Here is a 25,332-nt window from a genome sequence, read left to right as displayed (position 1 = left end):
AAGGCAAGGGCCTAATGAACAATATACACCTGTATGGTAAAAGGTTAACAAAGCCTGGGTCAAATAAATTAATTGTTAATCATAGAATTTCATCCCCAAGCAAGTTAGGGAAGTGTTTTATGGATTGACTAAGGTGGTGAAGAGACAAAGGCCACAGATCTTAAAACCATAAAAAGTCCAACCTCTCATGCTGAAGGAGAGCTTGGGTCATTTTCAGTCCTACTTGAATTCACCTTTTGGGTGAATTTAGCAGGCCATGAAGTTCTCCCAGAAGACTCTTCTGTCCCATGCCTGCTCTGTTGGGGTCTGGGTCCTGGTTTCTGGTTGTCCCTGCCTTGGAAATAGCTTTCTCTCATTGTGGCATCATGGTGACTTATAAAACAGCATCTCTGCTGACAGCACAGACAGCAGCTCTATGAGGGTCACAGGCAAGCAGATGAGAGAATGGGGTTCTGAAGCCAGCCACTTCCAGCATGCAGGTCTCAATTGCTTATGCTCATCTGTCGCCTGGCTTGTCCCTCCCATTTCAGGGCACTTATCTTATGAGGAGGTAAACAATGAAAGGACACTGTGAAACATGATCGGAAGGATCTTCTTAAATGGCCAATAAATAGTGTGTATAGCTAGAATTTAAGGAAGAGATGCTCGGCTGCAAAGCTTGAATATTTCCAGAAAATCTAAGCTTCCCAGAATTCTGGCCTGATTTACATAAACAAGGCAAGGAAATGTTTTACTTGTGGGTTCTTCATTATTTCTCTGACAAATGCTGGGAAAACTGGCAAACCGAAGCAGCTGCCTGATTTGCAGTTGCTCTTTCTCTGGGGCTCCTGCAGTCAGGATATAACAACAACTCCAGGAATCTGCAAATATTCACTTTATTTCAATTAGTTCTCTCCACACAGTCCACTGCCTCTTCAGCCAGCTCAGAAAACATGACTTTTAGCATTGCTTAAGCTGCTTGACTTGTGAGATAAGCACTGAACTCCTACCTAGTCATTCCCTAGTGAGATTGGACCCTTTGTGTCTTATCAGTTTACCCGCTGGTATTTATTTAACACCATTTGTGATGAGCTCTCACTTTTTTTCTTCTTCTTCTTCTTTTTTTGGTCCATTTGAATTTTGACTTGATATTAATTTATCTTTATCTTCAGATTAACACAATTCTACCTTTGTGACCTAGAGTCAAATTTCTCATTGAATAAGCTTGTCAAAATACAAACCTTGGAATTGAACAGAACCCACTCTCGAAAAAGACTCTTAAGCTGGCACAGTCCCGAATAGGCTTTTGAACTTTTAACAAGAGAAAGCACTGACATCTCTCTGTCAACATTTTCCCGAACCACAAATTGCTCATGCATTAGAAATTCTCTAGAAATGTCATAAAAAGACTATGAAGCAAATGTATTCTTGTACTGCAGGTCTGCAACTCAGGGTAATTTCAGAATATACCACATAAGCTGAAAAGATGGCAGATGCAAGAATTGGATTTAACCATAGATGATAACCCAATTTTCTCCCTAGCTCTGTAACTCAATAAGTCTTTAATGGCTTCTTAGATAAACAGATGGATGTCATCAAAAGGCACAGGATGATAAATCTGATTGGTGTCTGAAGAATTTGCACTGCTTTATCCCCAAAACAAGTTGCAAGGGGAAATCGGGAGAATCCACACTTAAGCCCCAGCATGGGAGTTTAAATTATTTTATTAGAAACAGTTGTATTTTCCCAGTGGCATAATATTGAAAACAACCAGAATGGCAACGTCCAGGAAGCGCAATATATCTTTTTAATTAGGGTTCTTCTTCTGAAGATTTATACTGTTTAGTTTAGCTGTGTTTATTCTGATTTAGTCAACTCAGTTAATTTTCATGCAGATTTCTACATATTCAATTAAAGCCCTTTGGAAGATTGTGACTTTCAATTGTCCATGATAGACCAAAGTTGATGGATTCTCAATTCCATGGCCCAATTTCCGCAGGACAAGCAGTTCCTGATGCTTCTTTGAACAGCTCCTTTATTTGGATGCTATTCATTCAGTATACTTATTCCTTAGGATCATTCAGTGGAATTAGATTTCGAATGGCTCATTGTCAAAATTCATGTATATATGAAGAATCTGACAAGCCTCTCAGGGCTGGTACTGTTGAATTCCAGATACACTCTGATAAGCTCAATCATTAGTGAGATTTGTGCAGGTGAATCCAAGAGAAAGGTATAACTCACAAGAAGTTCTGAAAGAAAGCTTGCCTTATGTTGTCGCTTCCATTGTCTTATCTGGGTTGTGAGATCATGGGAAAGTTGTATCATTCAAAAATGTTAATTTGGGACACTCCTTACCTTAGACAGAATACAGAGATAGATTTTTTTAGGCCTATGTCTTTGTTTGGAAAGTCTCAGCTGGGATGCTAATGGAAATGGTCATTACCTCTAGTATAACATACTGCTTTCAAATATTTCTGAGAGATTAAAAAATACTAAATAAAGTTATTATTACAAAAACTTTTCCAGGATAGAACTAAAATATTCCTGGAAATCTGGTTGAAGAAAAATTTTCCTTTTATCTCCAAAGCTCAAGCAATTCTTCAAAATAATTTTATTATTTGATGTTAGTTCCTCTGTTGAAGTTATTTTTTATTAATTTAAAATAATAATAGGTGGTCCTTCCAAAGCATTTACTACAAACCCAATATCGTTCCTAGTACTTCACAAGTATTAACTCAGTCACTCTTCATGACAACTCTAAAGGAAAGGACTATGATTATCCTAAATTTATAGATTAAAAAATGAAAGCACAGATAGATCAAGTAACCTGCCCAAGATCACACAGTTATTAAATGGTAGAATTTAACTTCAGACAGTCTGGCTCCAGAGTCTTTACTCTGAACCATTTTAATATTTTACTGCCTTTCATAAAAGCTTGACTGATGTATAAAAATATCCATGATATTATCAGTAATCAAGTCAAGATGGATTGGTTAGGTCACACTGAACATGAAGGTAATAATCTCTGCTTTGGAATCTGGTTACTCAGTTATGCAGGCTGGGGAGCTCATAGGAACAGTCCACCAGGAGGTCAGGTCCCAGAAAACCAGTGCTATTAGGATGCAGGTGTGCGTCAAATAATAAATAAACCACATGCCATAAAATCACTAGGTAAATATAGGATAACTTTGCTGCCAGGTCTTTCGCATGCTAAAGGGTGGCCCTATCTTAATTTCAGATGGCTTCTGTGGTGTCCTCCTCTGCAAAGCTTCTGCCAGGCTTCTGGTCTGTTGAATACGGAGGACTGTGAACAGTTCACTATGATCAGCCCCTTGATTGCAGAACCCAGCTGTCTCTCCATGTCCCAGGGGCATTCTCATTAGGTAGGGATGTGGCCATAATTGACTAGAGGGGTTCTGATGACATTTAGAATGCCTCAGTTCACTGAATAAACTGGTAAAGTTTTCCTAAAAAGCAATTTAGTAATATGTATTTTTAATAAATATGGTTTTTATCTACCAGTTTTAGAGCTAGTAATGTATCCTAAGGAAATAATCAGAGATGTGGACAGAAGTTTTCTATGTGGATCTTTATTACAGTATTATTTATAATATAAAAAAGGCCTGGGAACAACATAAATATCCAAGAAGAGGAGAATAATTAAGATGTTTATGATACATCCATAAAATGCAATATTATGCAGTCATTAAAATTATGTTTCTGAAGAATTTTTAATGACACCAAGAAATACTCATTATATAATGTGCAGTGAAAAAGCAGAATTCAGAATTTCATTAAAAATGATGCCACTTAACAAGAAAGAAATCTAAATATTTCTCAAATCCTGAAATGAAACATGCCTACTGTGGGCTATCTCTCGGTTGGAGGGCAGGTTTCTCTCCCAAATTTTTTAAAATGAAGGGAGATTAATTTTAAAATCAGGAAGCCAACCAATAAAATATCACAAATACCCACAATCAGCAGGGAGAAGAACTGGCAGATGTTCGTGGTTGTGGTGACAGGTGGGTGGAAGTGGGTAGCAACAGATAAATGAGTTCTTTTACAGAAACATCCGAAGTCCCCTGTACCCTGAGCCCTCAGCACCTGCATGAACTTGTATGTACTCACATTTATGCACACGTCTATAAATGCCTGGCTGTCAATGTCACCTAGCTCTGCCCACAAAACTTGGCTTCCTGGCAACTACAGAGAGGAGCAGCCAGATATCTCACTGAGTGTTTATATGCAAATTACCCAGCTGATAGTGACCCTCTTATGGGAACTTAAGTCCTTTAGGCTCCAACCGGACTAGACAGTCCTGTTACACACAGCTTTAAAGATTTTTGTAATGCATTATAGGCTGTGATGCTCATCACTGAACACCAAGTTGTCGTGTATCTTCCGGTTTCCACTTGGTGAGATAAACTAAGATACATGCAAACATGAGCTCGATCAGTGCTCATTTCCTCCCTCCCTCCCTCTTCACAAGTCAAATGCTTGTTTTGGAAAGAACATGAACTGAGGTGGGGAGGTTTGACATTTGGGGTATAAAAGAGAAAGGGCATTCCTGTAGAGGGAACATCATGAGCAAAGTCCTAGAGGTGGGGACATCAGCTCTGTGTTCTCATTCCATGCAGTGAAGGCCATGCATATAGTGCAGAAAGGTGGTTTGGGGCAGATCACAGAGGCTTTAGGATGAACTCAAATATCAAAGGCATCAATTAAAAAATAAATATTTGCCACTCACTACACAGTTTCAAGAAAATTTACCTGGACCTTGAAATCAACTCAAGAGAAGTCAAACTTCTTTTGAGTCATGTCAATATGGTCTGAAACCAATTGAACTGGGAGTTATGGTACCTGAGACCACCTGACAGTTCTACTGCTAATCAGCTGTACAACCTTGGGCAAGCTGCATACCCTCATTAGGGCTTCTGTTTCTATGTGTATACAATTAGAGGGATGGAATATATGAACATATTCATTCATTCCTTTAGCTACATATTGATGGTCTGTGGTGTCAGGGACCATGCTGTACATAGAAAACATTTTGATAAGGAAAGTTTGCCTTTGCCTCTGTGTTGCTCATGGTTCCAACAGGAAGGCAGTAAAATAAAAAAACCGCTGTGCAGTGACTAGATTAGGGAAAAAGAGAGTTCATCAAAGTATCCCTGGTAAGAGGTATGGGGGTCACTGGTGACCCCAGCCGGAGAGTTTGAATAGTGAAGTAGGTGCTGAAGTCAGATGCAAGTGGTATGGCAAGCAAAGGAGTTTGGCTGGGAAGAAGAAGAAAGAGAAAGGCAGGAGCTAGAAAGAATTCTAAGTTCCAGAGTCCTCCCATGTCTAAGTGCTATCGCAGCAAGAATGACATTCAACTTCCAAGGTGGCAGTCTTGAGGGGCAGCAGCGAGTTCAATGTAAAAGCTCTAGTGTGTGTATGAAAATCAATCACGAAGTGGCCACATTCCAAACACTAAAAGGAAATTAGATCTGGAAATTATTACTGTGAGAACCAGTATAGTCTCAGTCTGTGGAGATGTTAAAAATATGAGATGGAAGCAGCACAGCATGGGAGGGGGGCTGAACAGGATGGCCTCTGTCGCCTGATCCTGTTATGCCAATGATACCGGGATTGCAAGAGGCAAGAGGACCAGTTCACCGGGGGAAAAGCATCCCAGGAATCCTGGCAGCCCTCAAGGCTGCTGCTTGCTGTAGAGAGGCTTTGTCCTTATCACCAACCATTCTCTTACCACTACCAACAGTGGGAAACAAATGGGAAGCTCTGCTGAGGATCTGAGACAAAAGGGATGCTAATGCTTCAGCAGTTAGTTGCTTGATGTTTCTAGAAGTGTTATCAAGATGACATTAGAGCCAAGAAGTGGCAACATGGAACTCTTTTGTTTTAAGACCATGTACTTATTGAATTAAAATTTGATGAACCAGCTAACATTTTCAGCTAAAATTTCTGGTAATTCTTCCATTACCAATTTAACACTGATTGTTTTTTAAAGGACAGATATGTTTTTTTTTTTTTAAGGAAAAAAATAAGTTTTTTTTTTTTTTTTTCTTTTACCCTTTAAAATACAGGGATTTCAGAAAGACTGCTACATTAATCTTTGTGGTCAGAATTCAGGGTTATTAAGGTAAAGATTTGGATTTATTTTCTTATTAGCATTTTATCGATTGAACCAATTAGTCTGAGCAAGACTGAATTTCCCAGGATTTCCTAAAACTGACATCTGTGCCTTCTTAAGCTGCTGGCAACACACATGATGCAAATTTACCAATTACAAGACCCCGCAGCAGACGCGCACCAGAGGCCCTGAAGCCTCGGGTTTGACTCTGAAACACTCTGGGACAAAGAGAAAATCATGTTTGATCTCTGAATCACTTTAAAATCCCATGTAACTTTTCTTCTGCAATTTTTTAAAAGCATTATAAAATAGAGCAGATTAAATGTAAGCTTCCCATATTTTGTGTAAGCACCTTCGTTTCTGTTTTAGTTCTCAATGCTGTATTTAATACTTGCTGGTCAGGAAAATATTAGGATACAGGGATTAAAGGCATAAACCACAGGAAAGGAAAAAAATAAACTAGGTTCATATCCTGGTACCTTCCATTATCAGGTCTATAAATACTAGTTAGTTTTTGAGCCTTAATTTTCCCGATATATAAAATAGAGACAGCAGTGCCTACCTTAAAGGGTTATTACTGAGAAATTAAATGAGAAGATATAAGAAAACACTTGTTATAATGACTGACTTAAAAATGCTTGGTAAGTGCTGTTGTGCTGTTATTTTTTTTCTTTTTTTTGGGTTTTGTTCTGTGTGTGGGTATCTTTGCTCATGTGGACCCTTAGACTACTTAAACATACTCTCTAAATTGACAGTCATAATAGAAATAACATTTGCATTAGAAGCCCCATTCCTTATAATTGCTCAGTACACTGTGTCCATGTCAACATATTTTATGGATGTTTTTAATAGGGAAGAGCTTCTTAGTCTCAGATCATGGTCTTGACATGCTTAATTATTTAAACACTTCCAAAAATTTTAACAAAAAATATGGTAACAGATTGTAAGCACACTGTGATTCAGTAAATATATTTCATCTTGTTTAAAGCTTTTATGAACCTTGTTCCTAATGATGCATTAGAGATTCTACACTGATTCATCTATAAAATATGATTTAAAGATGGAAAGCAGAATTAGACAAAAAAATCCACAAACTATTTAAAATTCAATATTTTGAGAACAGGGCATTCTCATGAACAAAATAAAGTGTGTAGTTTAAAAATCAAGGGGGTGAAGTGGATACAGCACAGAGGCACCCATGAGATCTGTTCTTTTTCAGGGTCTCGAATTTATGAACAAGCAGGCTGTCAGATGAGGGGGCCTCAGATACTTCAAAACCAGTGCAGTTAGGGGGTCATGTAGACCTGGCTCTAAAATCAGCTCTGCAGTTCTCTTGTTCTAAAACCTTAAAATAAAAAATTGGGGGCAAGTACAGCAACCTGTCTGAAACTTCATTTCTTTAGCTTAAAATAGGGATACATTTTTGCTAAGGAACAAAGCCATAGGAAGTTGTTCATGTTCTAGAATACAGTGGGACTAGTAAATAGAGAACACATGAACGCCAAGTTCCAGGCTAAGTAAGCTTCTGAGGTTCACCCTGGAACCAAATAACCAAACAAAAATAATTTCAGTGAGAAAATAAATACAGCCTGTAATCTTTGGTTAACCTTCGGAACATGACCTACTTGCAAAAGAGGCCTGAGAAAATACTTTTTTATTTTGAGATCATTTTAGACACAGAAAAGTTACAAAGTAGTGCCCAGTCTCATGGGTCCTTCACCCAGCTCCCCTGATGAAACATTTTACATCACCCAAATACAATGATCAGGAAATGAACACTGATATAATATTACTGAGTAATATTACAGACTTTATTTGAATTTCATAAGTTTTCCCATAATGTTTTATTTTTGGTCCAGAATTCAATTCAGGATCCCCCTGCACGTTTAATCATTACTCTCTAGTCTGTGTTCCTGCCTCCATCTTTGATGGCCTTTCCTTTCTTGGGCATTATTCAAGAGTTCTGGGGCTGGGGAGATAGCTCAGTTGGTAGAGTGCTCACCTTGCAAGCACAAGAACCTGGGTTCAATCCCCAGCACCACAAAAAAAAAAAAAAAAAAAAAAGAGTTCTGGCCATATCGTTTGTAGACTGTTACTCAATCTATATTATCTGATCTTGTGATTACACTGGTGTTATGCATTTACCAAGAGTAACACAGAGGTGATTTCTGCTCTTCTTAGTGTAACATGAGAGAGGAGCTATGATTTCTCTATTGGTTATCTTAACCTTGTTCATTTGGATGAGGTCATACTTGCTAGGTTCGTGGGAAAGTTTAGTTTTCCCCTCTCTAATCAATAAATGACTTCTGGGAAGATATTTGTAAACTATGCAAATATGTTTATTTATCATGTTTTGTCCCATTAATTTTATATTCCATTAATGGTTCTTGTCCTTAATAAGTACTATTGTGGTTTTTGTCTAATGGTGACTTTTCCATTTCCCTCATTTTTCTACACTCATTCATTAGAATTCTATGGTAAGGAAGTGCTTCCCCTTCTCCCCTACTTCTTTATTTAGTCAACTTTATCTCTGTTAGTGTGGATTCATGGATGTTTAATTTACTTTTTGAATTATAATCCAATACTATACTTATTTGTTTTGTTTAAGTTGTCACAGCTTTGGCCATCAGCTGGCTCCTTCATTTTGACTCCTGTGTCCTTTCAATATGTCCTCATATTGAATGCTTACTTATTTTCTGGAACTGTAAGATGTTCCAGGTTCAACTTGTATCTTCTCTTCTTAGCTCAGGGATTAACCATTTTCCTAAAAGGCCTGGTTCCTTTTATTGGAGAACAGTTGAAAGAAACTAAGACATGCGTGTTAAATAGATCCACTGCTATGGACATATCATGCTTCTAGGCCCTCAGGGGACAGAGCTAAGAAACATATATGTACACTAAGACCCGTGGGTTCATCTGTATTTCTATAAATATCACCCTATGAGTGAGTGAGTTCACATTGATCCCTCTGATTCCTGTCTGACCCCAGGATTCACTCTAGTCTTCTCATATGCATCTTTTTTCCTGACAAGGAGAAGCCACAGTGTATTTACTTTGGTCAATCCCAGCATAGACTTACAGTAGTGTTGGAATCACACTCAGGCCCCTGTGTGAAAATGTACTAGCATTTGAATGTTTGGATATTGTTCTTTGTTGTTTTTGCCTTTTACCTTATAAGAATTCTTACAGAATAATTTCCTGAAGTTACTTCGGTTGTTCTTTCTCCCAACCCTGCATCGCAGTACAAGTAGTTTCACTTTTAGTTTGTATTCCATGTTGGTTCCCCCTCATCCTGATTTTGTTTACTTATTTTCTGGGTTTGTAAAACTTCGCATTTCTGAGAGTCAGACGCAAAGGCGTACTTGGCAATGTCACCCCCTCCTTTCCCCCTATTCCCTTTCACTGGCCCATCTTTACGGCCCATATCCACTCCACTTCCTTCAGGGAACTGGTCTTGCTAATTTCTGGTTTATCATTCTTCTGTACTTTTTTTATATCTTTTTTTAGAAATGAAGAGGTATCTTCAAATTTCACATATTCTCTATTTTGGGCATCAAGGAGAACATAAAATACTTTTAAGCACCTTACTTTTCTTACTTAGTAATCTGTTCTTGGAAATAATTTCATCGTGGTCCCTAAAGACCTACCTACCTACCTTTCCTTCCTCCTTTCCTTTCTTATTGATGCACTGTATTCCATTTGTGGATGTGCCCAGTGTCACTTTATACATTCTTGTGTGGTGTCATTTAGGTGTTCAGTGCTGTATGATCTGGATGTGAACCCCCAAAGGTTCATGTGTAAAAGGCTGGGTCCTCAATGCAGCAATGTCCAGAGGTGGGGTTTTGGGGAAGCGGTTGGATCATGAGTGCTCTGACCTAATCAGTGAACCCACTCATGGATTCATACTCTGATGGCATTATTAGGAGGTTGTGGAAAGCATAGAAGTGAGCCTAGATGAAGGAAGCAGGTAACCAGGAGCATGCCCTGGAAGTGTATCTCTTCCCTGCCCTGCCCCTGTCCTCTAACCTGCTTTCTGACCACCATGACATGAGCATTTTTGCTCTGCCATGCCCTTCTGTCACAATGTACTGCTTCACCATAGGCCCAAAACAATGGAGTCAGCTGACAATAGACTAAAACCTCTGAAACAACCAAGCCAAAATAAATCTTTCCCTCTTTAACTTGTTTTCCTTGGGTATTTTGTCACAGCAATGGAAAACTAACTAATACACGTGCTTACAAAAAATACTGAAATAACCACTGTATATGTGCTTTCATAATGTTGAGCATTAATAAAATTCCAAGAAGTAGGATTGCTGGAACAAAGAAATACCCTGGGTACTTTTGTTAGATATTTCCAAATTCCCCTCTGGCAAGGCTGCACCAGTTTGCATTCTCACCAGCCATATGTTGTCATACTTTTTAATTTTCATCAACATGATAGGTGAGAAGTAGTATCTCAGTAGTGTTTTAATTTGCATTCTTGAGTGATACTTTTAATGCAGATGGAAAAAGAAGGTTAAGGGGAAGCTTGGATGGATAGGCAAACACAGCATGAAGAGCTGAAATGAAACTTAGGAGAATCCCAAGAAGACTACAAGTTACCTAAGAAGCCTTAGTGAAAGATGACAATTTTGAAGCACTGGAGAAAGTAAAAAGCAATAATGCAAGAACTAAAATGGTCTACTAGAGGTAAAAGGCAAATAGAGCAAACTCTGTGTTGAATTAGTAAAAGATAGACTTAAGAAGACTGACTTGTTTTTACATACAAGAGAAAAGGCTAATAACAAACAATGCTTAAAACAGACTTTCAGTGTTTGCAAAATCTGCCTTAAATAGCAACTGTGATCTAATAAAAAGCCTCGGCAGAGGATATAGAAGCCACATAGCCAAGGCAGAATCATAAGAAGCCATAAATGGATGGTCCAGGCACCAGAAGCAGAGTCTGGTGACCTACCCTTAAGCCACCAAGCAAAGGGTAGGAATTCTGAGCCTGCTTGAAGCCCTGAGAAGGAAGAAGAATCAACAAACCATTCATTTTCCAGAAAGAGAAAAAGGGGTGTTATAAATGATCAAAAAATGATCTTATGAATAATCAAACCATTAAAGTGATGTTCATACATGTGAAAAAAGACCCAAAGAAATCTATTCAACATAGAAGAAAATCACCCATGCAAAAATGACTAACTAGACTTTTGACAACCAGGATGGGGCTGAAATGACGGCCCCAGTAGGTAGTGAGGAATCTTGAACCTCAGTAAAGTTTTCAGTTCTAATTTCATAAACTGAATTTGGGGCTAGAGATTTAAGGAGGCTTTTCAATTTTTTTTTTTTTAAACTGAGAGGCACCTAGAATTAATTTATGGCAAGGAACATATACCACGTACATGACTGAGTGCAGCAGGCAGTATGAATTTGCAGCTAGCTCAGGAGGTGGACTCTGGGAAGTTAGTGTCAACATGTACAGGTGAGCAAGGGAGAGGAAGAAGAGGACTGACACATGCGTTGACTTCTGTGTGCCTTAGGTACCACTTACCCTGGGGATATAATGATCGGGGAAAGTCCTGCTCCTAGCTTGCCTGGGTGGGATGGAGACAGCATAATGAACATTTTCAGTAGAATATGAAAAATCAAAGTAGTGGACAGAGAATGGATGGAGAAGGGAACAAGTTTTACAGAGGAATAGAAACTAAAATTAGACATCCTCTTGGAGGAAAAGAATAGGGGTGTGTGCAGGAAGTCAGTGGAAGACCAGTCCAGGCAGAGAGACTGGCCTGTGCAAAGGGACAGAGGTGTGGTACCTTCGGAGCAAATGGGGGTTGTGTTTTAAAGTCACTCTGGAATCCAGCTCTGTGAGGCATCTGACTCCCTAAAATCCTCATATGTGTTTGCAATTAACATCAAAAGGCTCAGGGCAAGTCAATGGCATCTTGGATAGAATAAATTTCAAAAGTGACCCTGGAACATCAGAGAAACAAACTGCTTCTCTTTTCTTGTGCAAGAAAAACAGCGGGGCATGTATATAAAATGCAAAACAGAGAAAAGCCCAGGAAGGGACAGAGAAGTCCTACTGAACTGCCAAGGGGAAGATGGGACCAATCAAAGGCAGTTGGATTTAGAAGAGAGGTTAGGCACTGAGAAACAGAGAGGGCCCATGGGCTAGCTCTGCCACACAGGAGAAGGTAAACTCTGAGGAAGTCTTTTCAAGGTGAGCCTGTTTCCTCACCTCTAGAGTCCCTTCGTACCCCATGTCCCTCGAGTCAATGACATTTGGGAAGGTTGAAGGGCTCTGAGAGCCAGAGATGAGAAATTGGAAGTTGGGCCCTTCAAGGCACAGATGAAAGGACTGGAGTCTTGCATGGGACCTGAAACGAAGGCTGGAAGGTAATTTCACAATTGCCTTGTGACACGTGATAGATTATTTAGGGAGCACAATCACCCGTTCTCTGTTTCTGGAGAGATGAGAACAAGAAGAAAGAGAACAAAAGAGAATGGGATCAAATTGCAGTGAAGACTGTTAAATAACAGGATGATTTAGCCCCGGAAGTGACAAGGATGCCTTTTGGGGAAGTCTTTAGAAACAGTCTGTCTGTCCGGGATGATTCTGGACAGGGTCACCAGCTGTGGCTGCAGGCGGCTAGAGGAGCCAGATGTCGCTTCATTGCCCTTCCCTGCTCTCCTTTCTGCAGTTGTATAATATTATGCATAAATAGAGTAATACCAAATTACCCCATTTATACATTTTATGTATCTATTAATATGGACAACAGCTTCCTTTCCATTTTACCAGTAAAGTTTTGAATACAAATGCAGCTTGGCCTTTCCCCATTACAGCTCTGCTTTCAGAGCTAATTGCCTTGCAGAACACTTAAGGAGTCATTTTTCATTATGATGGTGAGCAAGGGGAAGGCAGATGGCACAGTCATGTTATTGATTTGATGATCCTTGCCTGGCTTGTTGGATAAATGGAACTGAATGTATGGTCACTGCATCCAGACTTTTAGGGGTTTCAAGGTTCAATTCAAATTATATCGGACAGCAGGGCCAGGGGACCAGAATCCATTTATTCCCCAGGGCTTCTAAATGATGATCCCAGGGACCATGTAGGACTCCTCAAACCACCTCTCGGGAGTCCTATGGACCAATTTAAGTCCCAGCTCTCAAGGAAGAAGCTAAGGAGCTCTCTCTTGAGTTTCGCCAGTGCTTTTTGGGCATGACAGCTCTGGACATGCTGCCCATCAATTAGGGAAGTCTGCTTAATTTGCATGAGCTATGCTCATTTGCAGATTATAAGGTGAATAAATGGAGATGAATTACTCACTTTTCTGAGGGCCATTAACTTTTTCCCTAAAAGTCCTTTGAGAAAGATCATTGTGGCCTTAAGGAGTTGATGTAATTATAGCCGACGTTTACCTTTTGTAGAATTACATTTCTATTGCTGGTGCTTGCTCCTCCCCCTGGACTTTCATTAAGAATGAAGGGATAAAAATACCTTTGGTAGATATTATTGGCACCAGGGTACTATATGTGGCACAATCCGAGAATCAATCCAGAATTTTTATCAAACTTGAACATACTCCCTCCAGATATTCTGTGGAACCACTGGCCTGATGACGTGGTTCCTAGAAAAATGTCTAAGTGGGAAGAAGGAATTCCCAGGGCCCCAACCCACATTTTATTATAGCATTATAACAATTTGTTGGTAAGAAGAATTATTTTCTAAAACCGCTTAAATTCCTTTTTTGATCTAAAAAGTTCCTCTGCCTGCCATTTCTGGGCTCTGTGTGGCAGATTGTGCAGTACTACCTTCTAAGAGGTGAATTATTGCTATTTTTTTCTGGCTAGATTTTGCAGCATGGTACAGTAAACATGAGGGAGGCATAAAGCCCTTTAATGCATGAGGGATTCAGAGGTTTTGGTTCTAGCCTCTGCTCAGCTACAAACTCATTGATCACAGACACATCTCTCCCCATTCCTAGCTCTACAGGTTGTTTTTCTTTTTAAGATATGAAGTAGAAATAAATGTCTTCTAACACCATTTTCCAAGCTCTAAAAATGCTAACATTCTCTGACACTTAGGATTATCCATTCATCCTTAAAATGCGAAAGGATCTGCTATGGACTGAATGTTGGTGTCTCTGCCTGCTTTCCACCACGTTCATTTGTTGGAACCCTAATCCCTTCAAATCACAGTATTTGAAGATGGGGGGCCTTTGAGTGGGAGTATATAGGCTTAGATAAGATCATGAGGGTGGATCCTTGTGATGGGATTAGTTTCCTTATAAAAGAGAACAGAATCCGTCTGTCTGTCTGTCATGTGAGCATACAGCAAGAAGGGGAACATCTGCAAACTAGGAAGAGCACTCTCACCATACCCTGGCATGCTAGGCACCTCGATCCTGGACATCCCGCCTCTGGAACTCGGAGAAGTCAATCTTTGCTAGTTAAGCCACTCAGGCTACAGGCTTTTAATATAGAAGGTCAACTCACTAAGACAACAGCTTTCTGTTTGATTCATGACCAATTTAAAGTATAAATTCTTACTTTCTTACTAATAGGCAATTTCATATAGACCATGGTGTCAGCTATCACAAGAAATACCGGGGTGGGGCTAAATTATCCTTTACATTTTATTCATACCCAAGAAATTCTTATTTTGTGGTTTTTGCTTCACAGTTTGCTTATTGTAAACATCTTGATTTTCTTCTTTAGCTTCGCAAGTTGTTTTGTTGAGCTTTACCTTTTTCCTGTTTTTCTCTTTGACCACAATAATTATTTACCAGTCAATGCTAGAAGTACCAAAAAGGGTGACAGGCAGGGTAGAAGGAAGGGAAAAGAAAAATGTGTTGGCCATGTTTCAGTACTGTTGGTCTCATTTTTCATGTCTTAAGCTCTGATATGTCATGTGAGTTTCTTTCTAATTGCTTATCTTGAAAACAGTTGAGTTAACTTTTAGGGCCAACTCATTTCTGCAGCATGTTTAATTGGTCGTGATTACTAGTCTTTGAGTTTCTTGCCCTTATTTTCTTCTTTGCTTCCCTTATGCATTAGTCAATGTCTCTTATAGTAGGGGCTTTCTCAGAACAAAGGAAAGATAACATGGCACCATCAGTATCAATGTGCACAATCCATAACTCTGTTGCAACTTTATACTACAGAAACAGAATGCCCAATCAGAATGTATATTACCTTACATAGGAGACAAAGAGCCAGCAAGTACAGAAGAACTAACAAAAGGTAAAGAACCCAAAGTGATCTGCATTCAGTGCTCAGCTTTTGGATATGAATCTGCTGGGCAGTGCTGGCACTAATAAATGCTGCTTCCTGCAAATGCCCTGGTGCCCTGTCTCTGTACAAGAACCCCACAACACCCCAATTAGCCATAGCACTAAGATAAAATTTTAAATCTCAAATGGGAAGATTATGGTCATATCATGTCACAGTGACACTAGTCAGTAAGAAAAAAGCATGTCCTATGCCCTAACGTAAGTGGATAATTTCTCCACTCATAGCTAAAAAACAAACAAAACTTAAGCTTTAGAAAGAGCACTTTGGTGTGAGAGTTTTCTGGTCTTAAAATCTGACTCCATAATTATTTACTATATGGCTGCAGGTAAGTTTACTAAGTCCCATGAGTTTCTTTTCCTTACCTGTGAAGGATAAGTGGTGATGTAAACTTCACAGGGTTAAAGTCATTCAAAGAATCATTGGAGCACAGAAAAAGATTTCCAACAAATTGTGTGTGTTAATGATGATCACTACAACAGCAATTAATGCTTTTGATATACCAGCTATATTCTGTGAGGTTACCTGTCCTGGAAGTAACTAATATGTGGACCTTTACTCCATAAAATTCAAAGTAATTTATTTTTCTGGTCATAAATGGTGGAACTCAGATGTGCTCTTTAAGCTTAAATCTAATGGTTTTAAAAATTATCATCCAAGAAAGAAATTAAAGTTGAAATCATGAAAACGGAATGACTTCATGTATTTAATCCATGCTACAATGAAAATAGAACTTGCTTTATTGTTTTATGTCATCTTTTACTAATATTCTGATTTTCATTGAATCTTAAACCTAAACAACTAAGTTTTAATAGATATATCCATCAATGGTACATTTCTAGGCTTGATTTTGGTTCTCAAGATATGTAGCTTGAATTTGAAATGAATCTTAAAAACAAAATCTAATTTAGCAAGATTATGGGCTTGAGGTGAAATACACTACATTTGTGCAGTATACATCTTTTTCTGTATCTTTTTGGAGGAAGAAGTTCTCTAATTTGTGATTGATTTATTTTACTCATCAATTAAATATTTACCAAGCAACTCTTAAGTATCAGGAACTTATTGGCGACTAAGGATTCAAAGATAAAATAAGACACACTGGCCTCAGAGAGCTTACTACCTGGGGAAGAAGTTACAAAACATACACAGTGACTTTGACAGAATCAGAAAGCAGTAAAGAAGTGAACCAGCAAGTCCTATGGGATTTCACAGTGAACAAGGACACATTTGTTATGAGGGGACTGAAAAGGCTTTGTGGAAGAGGGAGTGACATATGAACTTGGCTTCGAAAACAGGGCACTGAAAGGGAGAGGGCATTTCAGGTACAAGGGACAATAGTAAATATGACAACCCATACACATACAGAATCATAGGAAGGAAAATAGATACGGAATTATAGCAGTCATCCCAAAGACATTCTAAGTCATCTTCCTCACTTTACAGATGAGGAAACTGAGGGTTTGAGAGGCTAAAGTAATTGCCCAAGGGCCCCAGCTAGCCAGTGCTGCTGTGCAGGTAGGCATAGTGAGGATTCTGTGGTGCTGAGTCTGGAAGGGAGGATGCAGAAGTTCAAGGAAGGTCTCATGCCCTAGAGTAAATAAATGTGTGGACTTGATTGAACAGGCCATGAGAAGTCCGCCAAGGTTTCCAAGGAAAGGAGTGATGTGACTGGAGTTATGCTTTCCTTTGGCAACTTGAACAAAGTTGTGGAAGGAGAAAGAATGGAAAAAAGATGTCCATTCCATGTGCTGCAGGGGTCAGAGCTATAGAGCTCTGTGACTGTTTAGAAGCCAAAGGGAAGAGAAAAGAGAGAGGAAGGAAAACTAACTCACAAGGTTGCAAACCTAAGCTACTCTGAAATACTCTGCAAAGACAGTCAAGTCAGGGTAGAAGAGCTGGTCTGGGGAAGGAGAAGAGGTGACAGGAAAGGAGGAAGGAAGATCGGCTTCACATCCAGACAGTAGGAAAGCCAGGTAAGGCACTGCTGCTCAGCAGGGGTGAGGGGTGTTGGTGAAGCCCCACAGGATTAGGAGCCAGCTAGAGCATTGTCCCTGGGATGTAAAGGGGCTGCAAGTTGCTGAGGACAGCCCTGAGGACACCTCCTATGTGTAAGAGGCAGGAGAGGTGGCCCTGCAGAGGGCAGGTGCTCTGAATTCAGGGCCTCTCAGCACATTCCACCTGGGGTAGGCGCCTGAAATCCATGGGGACAGAAAACACTGCAGAAGGGAAACGGTTCCAGAAGTTGGGGAATATTCATGAAACACCACAGAGGCATGTGAAAAGAGAGGACTCAGCAAAGGGCTTTTGTTTGTTTGTTTATTACTCTTTCTAGAGTAGAAATACATTCGACTTTCCTTTCTATTCTTTGTTCTAGCACCTACCGCATATTTGTAATTATGGGTTTATTCACGTGATTGTGTCATGTCCATATTCACAGGAGCTGTGACTTCCACAAGGGTGGAAGCACCGTTTTGCTCATCACTTTATATCCAGGGCTGACACAGAGCAGATGCTTTTAAATATTTCCTGAATGAACCAAGGTAATATAAATATTTATCAATAATAATCTCAGATATTTATTCCCATCACTGTTGTTTTCTTGGGTCTTTTGCCTAATTCTGTAGTTTACTTTGCCACTTTTTCTTTCTTCTTTATGAAGACACATGTACTGGTTATAAGAAATTTGGATTCAAGGGTAAAAGAAAACATGCCAGCATTTTTATAGTGAAGTTTTGATACAACTCAGTAGTTCTATTTCTTATTCCAGTTCCCTCTAACAAAGGAAGTGCTAAGATTAGATCAACAGATGTGTTTCTACAAGTGTGAAGATATTTATAGTGGCAGAGTTATGAAGGAAAAGGAGTCCGGAGGGACAGAAACTCCAGAGGCTTCTGGAAAATGGAAATTTGCTTTTAAAAATTGGCTTCAGAGGAAAGAATACTCCACTGAGAACCAGCGGGCCTGGAGTCTGTCTCTGAGATCATGGAGAACCTTCTTACCTCTCACTGGATTTTGAGATTCCTTTTACTCACTTCTAAAATCGGGGCATTGTTATACTTTGGCTCTGGAGTGTCCCCCAAAGGCTCATTGCTGAAGGCTCAGACCTGGGTGGCAGTGTTCAGAGGTGGGGCTATGGGAAATGAGAGGCTCACGAGGGCTCTGATCTCATCAATGGATGAGTGACAATGGACTTGTCATTTGATGGCAGTGTTGAAAGGGGGTGGAGACTGTAGGAGGTAGGACCTACTTGGGGAAAGTAGGTCACTGGGGCATGCCTTGAAAGGGTACATCTCATCTCGAGCCCCTTCCTCTCTCTCTTTCACTGTTTCCAGGCTGTCACCGGGTGAGCAGCTTTGTTCTGCCACTCTCTTCTGCCATGATATTTGGCCTCACCCCAGGCCTAGAAACGGAGCCAGTCTCTGAAACCATGAGCCAAATAAATCTTTCCTTCTTTAAGTTGATTTTCTCAGGTATTTTGCCACAGAAATGAAAAGCTAACATAAGCACTGTGAACTATTTATATCTTTCAAACATTTTTTATTCTCTATATGGAATATTGGGAACTAGACTTTATTAAGAGATTATTGAGATATTTTTTAAATTAAGGAGTGATGCTCATTAATTTTTGTCACTAACAAGCAGTCCATAGGAAAATAAAGTTTCTGAACTGGCCCTGAATAGGTAAAAAGATAAGTGAATATACAACTTCAAAGTGAATTACTTCCTCTTCCTTTCCCAAAACTGGTATGACTTAATTTGTTGTGAAGCTGTACAACGGGGCTAGAGTGAAATACATCCTAGGAGTCTAATCCAATCCCATCATTTTATACATGAGAAAACAGGGCCCCAGGTGCTAAGCAACTTGCCCATGTCCACACAGCTAGTCAGTGGCAGAACGGGGTCTCTATCTCCAGGATTGTGACTCCAAGTCCATAGTTAACACATGCAAGTTTAAATTCTTTTCCTCTGACTGCCTGCCCCTTGTTGCTATTACACACAATCATAGTTTTATTAGCAGATGTGCCACAGCTTGCATATATTTTACCTAATTGCTACAGTTAAATCGCCAGGAAAGACAAATTCATCCTCTTTGTCCCCTTAAGCCCAGTGCTCAACGGAGACCTTCTAGGTCTTTCCTCTTTAACTGTGTTTAAAGCTTCTTCAGGAATAAGGACTACCCAGAATATTCCTGCCTTCATCCAGAGAAGCACAGTGTCATACAGGCTGAGGATTCAATGGCGCTTGGTTTGAATTCTGGTTCACTCAGTCAGTGGCTATAGTGGCCCTGGCAGGTCACTTAGATCCTGTGGGAATTCAATTTTTTCATTAGCAAAGCAGCAGTCATTGCTGCTTCCCAGAGTCATTAAGAAGGCTAAACCAATGAATGTACATATAAGCTTCTGATACCAGAATTACCAGTTTTGTTCCTCCACCTCTTTCCATTTGGGTAAGCCAAAATTCTTTTTGTCATTGAAAGGCATTCATGACATAGTGGGGTAGACTATTGTTTAAACATTATACAGTGTTTCCAAATTATACTCAAAAATCTGATCATTTTGCTAAACTTCTAAGCCTAAAGAAGAAAATTTCAAAACCTTCGACTTTCCAGCAGTATTCCCTTTGGTAACATTAGAGTCAATTACATGTGGGACAGGACCACGGCAAATTTGACTTTTAGTTGAAGCATATAGCTTCTTTGCAACCGTGGACATTTGGGACCCTGGGATTTTTAATCCATTGAGAAAAGTTAATCTACTTCTCATTAGAAAGGATCCATAAACTGTGAAATCCATAATCCTCCATCACAAAGTGACAGTGGTCATTATCATTTTCAATTTATGCTTTTGAAGAGCTCTATTTGCTTTGACCACATTTCATTGTAATATGACTCTAAAATGCTTGGGGACAGTGCTGACCAGGGTGATTGGAGATACGCTTGGTTGTCTATGTCATGCACCAGAGTTACTTAATGTGTCCTGTTTTCATGGAAATGTCAGTTTTGCAATGACTTTGAGGTCAGAAGAGAAAGTGGCTGCACAATTAACATATGCCAACCACAAAGATCCACATTAACCCTAGAGAGTCCGGCATGATTGGCAGTGCTTGCTCCCAGAAAACCAGAAGCGAAGCAGCAGGTCTACTGGTTGGGGGAGCAGGGAACCTGCTAGGTTCTCAGTCACCTAGAGGTAGAATTGTTCACATGCATTTACATTAATTATATTAAAAAAATTAAAAAGATTAGTGCCTGGGTAATCTAAGGGATGAATCTGTAGAGTTTTTCTTTTGATCTCTGATCAGTTGAGAGCCATGGGAAAGGCAGTTCACATGTGTCAGACAGACACTAACAGGGCCATGTCTAATTGCTGCTTGTTAAACATAACTGAAACATTTGTTAGTAGAAAGAGAATGAAGTCCAAAGACAACACCACTTTTAAATTAAAAAAAAAAAAAAAAAAAAATCACTAGGTACTACTGAAAAGAGATGGCCAAACTAGCACCTGCATGTTTCTGAGTCACTCATTTTTGGTGCTGACAATGTGATGGTTGATTTTAATTGTCAATTTGTCTGGACAGGAAATCTTAGAAACCTGGTAAAGCACTTTTTGAGTGGGCCTGTGAGGCTGTTTTTAGAGAGATAAAGTGTGAGCCTGAGTGGATGGGATGGGAAGATCCACCCACAATGATCCAACTGGGTGGGGAACCCGAGAGAACAGACAGGCCAGGCCAACCTCTACCTGAGTGTATCCTGGAGATGGGATACACTCCCCTTTCCTCCCTTTGGACATCAGAACTCCAGCTTTCCAGTTTTTGGATTCCAAGTCTTAACACCAGTGGTTCCCAAGTTCTCATCCTTTGGACTCGGACTGAGAGTTAGACCATTTGCTTCCCTGGCTCTGAGGCCTTTTGATTTGGACTCAGGCATACTAACAGCACCACAGGGTTCTGCAGTTTTCAGATGACTGTTGCAGGACTTACTCATACACACACGATCCCCGTCATGAACCTCTGTGTAAGTTCTATTGGTTGGGCCTCTCTGGAGCACCCAGACTAATTCAACCACCATACTTACAGGTGCTTCTGCTTCCCATCTCCCCAAACTCAACTTTCTCTTAAATGTTTTTATTCATGCCAATGAAGAATGCATATGACACTGACATATAGGGAGGAACATTTCAAAGAAGTAGGAGATTGTGCAAAATATAAATTATAAGGCTTTTAATCTAATAATAAATACTAATTCAATAATTGAATAGCTATACATATATCTGAAGACATAAATAGCCCAAATGAAAATGCCTGAGCTCTGTCTTTCACACAGTGGGGGTAAGGGCAGGAGTCTTTATCCATGAAGACATTCCTCTACCTGCTCCTCATTGTCCCTAACCTTCTACCCAGCATTAGTCCTTGAGGAAGCTCTCTAGAATACAGGGATCCTAGGAGAGGAACCTAAGAAACAATGAACAAATTCTATTCCAATTGTTCATTTTCTTTAAGTTAATGAGGCTCACAGATGGAAGCACTTTCTCAAAGTCACATTTCCCAGGTTTCCTATCACACCACTACCACCACCACCACCACCACCACCACCACCATCATCATCAAGAGCATTTATGAACATCCTTTCTGGTATAAGGACAGCATGAAAAAATGTATGAACTTTTTGTAAAAAAAAAATACAATAAACCAAATTTTAGCAATGAAATAGCTAATGGCAACATTTCCCTCCCAAGCCAATATGGCTCCTGGATAATCACTGGAATGTATCTCCTCTCAAATATTGGGTGAGAGAAGTAAAGTTTTAGTTTGGTATGCACACACCCAGCATTTTGATGAAGAGTGAGAAAATTAGTCACTTAGTTTGTATATTGATGTCACTATTTGCCTCATTCAGGGAAAACAGATGAAAACATTTGAAAATTTCTTTCTATACATGCTGACTTCTTTTTGCAATGAAGTCAAGAGTTTTAATTTTGTTGTTTCCCAACATTTTACTATTAAAAATTCAATGATATAGCAAAATTGGAAGAATTTTATAATGAATACCAGTATTCCCACCATCTAGATTCTATCAACACTTTTCTTGTTTTATATCTGTCCATCTACCCATCTTACTATCCATTTATTAATATATCATATATTTTTACTACATTTCAAAATAGATTCAGACAAGAGAGAATACTGTATTTTAAGAGATCATACTGTATTTTAAATACTGAATAGAATTAAAGAATCTTCTTACTCTTAAAAGAATAGGTGGAAAAACTATTTGATTTTCTAAAACACAAGAAATAAGCTCATCCTGAATTATGCACGTAGTACTTATCATTCACTCTTCTGCCTCTGGAAGATGAACGTAAGCTGCTTCAGTATTTTGCCTCCCTTTATCAACCATGTAGACATTTTCAGTACTCATCCAACTGCTCGGCTTTCTGAAGACATGAGTTGTTGACTGTAGAGCACAAAGTTCCCTGCTGTAGATCATCAGGAAGAATTACTTGGAAGGTGGGTAATAAGTATTTTTTGTTCTTTGCTATACACTCCAGTATCCACCCCCCCCCCCAATTAGTCTTTGAACATACAGTGCTTTCTATGCTTTATTCCTCTCATTTATAAAGAGAGATTTATATTACCTATCTCATAGCCTTGTCAAGGGGACCAAATGTGAAAAGCAAGAGAATGTTTGCAAAGAGTACAGTGCTACACCATTTAAGATGGCATCAAGATGGCATTAAGAATCATAATGCATCCAGAAGAAAACAGTGGAAGTGATGGTCCACACTGCTACGTGGCTCTTTAAAATCATCCAAAAAAGATTTCAAAGGTTGAAGGGACAGAATATTGGCAGTTGCCTTCACTCTCCCCATCGGTAAGTCATTTTGTCAAGGATCTAGAAGAACCTTGGGGTGTATCGCAGAGACTTGTTTTCATTAGTAAAGTGTTTGTTTTGGAAGTCATCCCAGCTTTAAAACAATACTTCCATTAGCTGGGCACAGGACCTATAATTATCCATCTTATCTGACCAGGGTCAAACTCTTCTACTTACTGCTTGCCATTTACCTTGGTGCTGCTGGAAGAAGAAGAGCAAGACATTCACTCAGTGTATAAGAAAGTGCAGAGAATGTCCATTCATTTGAATAAACATCTAAAAATGAACTTTGGCTACAAATTCCTGCAACAAGATATCATTAGGTATAATGAATGATAGAAACCCTCTGTTCCCACGTACGGGAAACATTCTGCTATGTGAAGAGCTAAAACTTACAAGGTATAAAGTAGTATATTTTCCACTTTGTGTCTGGATGAACACACGTCAAGAAAATGAAGAGCAAGGTCAAAGCTAACTGGGACAGCAAGAAAAGATAAAATAAGTTGGGGGGCAAGTTCATCATCAATCACTGCTGCTGAGAACCTGCCAGGTCTCTGGCACTTTTTTTTATGTGTAAGGGGAATTGAATAAAAATATTTGAAATCACCCTTGCCCTCAAAAAGCATCCATTCCAACAAGAGTTGGACAGAGAAAAAAATGAGACAGAAAAAAAAAGTAGAAATTATAAACAGATGGAAGAGGATGTATAAGGAGAGAAGAAAGTGTGATGTGAGATTTGACAGTGGGTCATACTTAATACTGAGCATGTTTACAAAATGGACGAAGTCACAGCAATGAATAAATCTGCACCAGGATACATATAATTACCTCTGAGACCAAACCACGCTCCTCAGGTAGCAAGGGAGAATCTGAACAACAGTTGACTGTGCTTATTCTAAGGGTGAGTTCGCCTGGCCCACGGACTAGGCTGGTCTAGTACTAGGAGCAAGAATAAGTCATAAATGCACTGAGGCACTTGTACCAAGCTATCACCCTCTGATGCCACTAAACACCCCAAACGCACGAATCCCTGGGGAGAAAGTTTGTATGCTAATAAAATTTTAGCATACTCTAAATTAGGGACTGTAAAGGTCCTACTGTGCTAGTTAGTGGCACTATTTCTTCTTTTCGTCTAGCTGCTGTTGGCTCCTCCTTTACCATACCTGACTGCCCCGGCGGCGGGGCACCTGACGATCCTCGTGGTAGACAAAGAAACACTGTCAGAACAGCAGCTCTGTTTCCTGCGCAGGGTTCCATGGCTATGGGTTTGGGCGCCCCCTGAAAAAGAAAACCCACTGTAAGTTTGTGTTCTTGGCACCACATTGCTGTTCTACTCTCCACTCTGTCCATCCTCCGTCAGCCCAACTGCCCAGTCCTAGTTGTCAGGGACACACCCTGAGTCATTTTAGCACTAATGTCTGGTACAGTGTAGACATGCAATCAGTCTTTATTTGAACAAATGAATGCATCTCTCTATATCTGATGTGTGGCTAGTGAGCCACAAAGTTACACAACATTTGTTGTTTCTTCCCAATTATTTCCCCTCATTAATAATATTACACATAACTCCAATTATCTAATTAAGTGATCATCATTCCAAATATTCTGTTGGGGTATCTTTTTTTCGTTTTTGTTTTTTCTTTTTAAATTTCTGTTTACTATCTTATTTAAAGTGTACAGCACTGGGGTTGTGGCTCAGTGGTAGAGTTCTTGCCTAGTGTGAGGCACTAGGTTCAATCCTCAGCACTACATAAAAATAATAAATAAATAAATAAACAAATAAATAAAATAAAGGTATTGTGTCCATCTTCAACTAAAAAAGATAAAAAAGTGTAAGACATATTTTGGTGTACATATATATATTGAAATTATTACTATAGTCAAACATATTTGTATAGCCATCACTCCACATTGTAAACCTTTTCCTTTCTGTGATACAAGAACTGAACATCTATAAGCACGATTTCACTATACCATACAATATTATTAATTATAGCCCACCTGCTGTACACTAGATGCCTTGATTTATTCTTCCTTCAAAGTACAAGTTGGTGTCTTTTAA

At 39.4% G+C, this 25,332-nt stretch overlaps 1 protein-coding gene across 1 annotated transcript in view; it reads right to left on the bottom strand.

Moving 5' to 3' along the window:
* Positions 1–25,332, bottom strand: part of Atrnl1 (attractin like 1) — a 723,769-nt gene that overhangs the window by 68,221 nt on the left and 630,216 nt on the right. Inside the window, exon 28 of the mRNA XM_047554248.1 lies at positions 24,434–24,548. Within this exon, the coding sequence (XP_047410204.1) occupies positions 24,434–24,548 (115 nt within the window). The remainder of the gene's footprint in view (positions 1–24,433; positions 24,549–25,332) is intronic.

This window comes from Sciurus carolinensis, chromosome 5 (assembly GCF_902686445.1).
Source record: "Sciurus carolinensis chromosome 5, mSciCar1.2, whole genome shotgun sequence".
In the NCBI taxonomy this organism is placed as follows: Eukaryota; Metazoa; Chordata; class Mammalia; order Rodentia; family Sciuridae; genus Sciurus; species Sciurus carolinensis.
The sequence above is the reverse complement of the archived record's forward strand: the minus strand, read 5'-3'. Positions and strand labels throughout refer to the sequence as shown.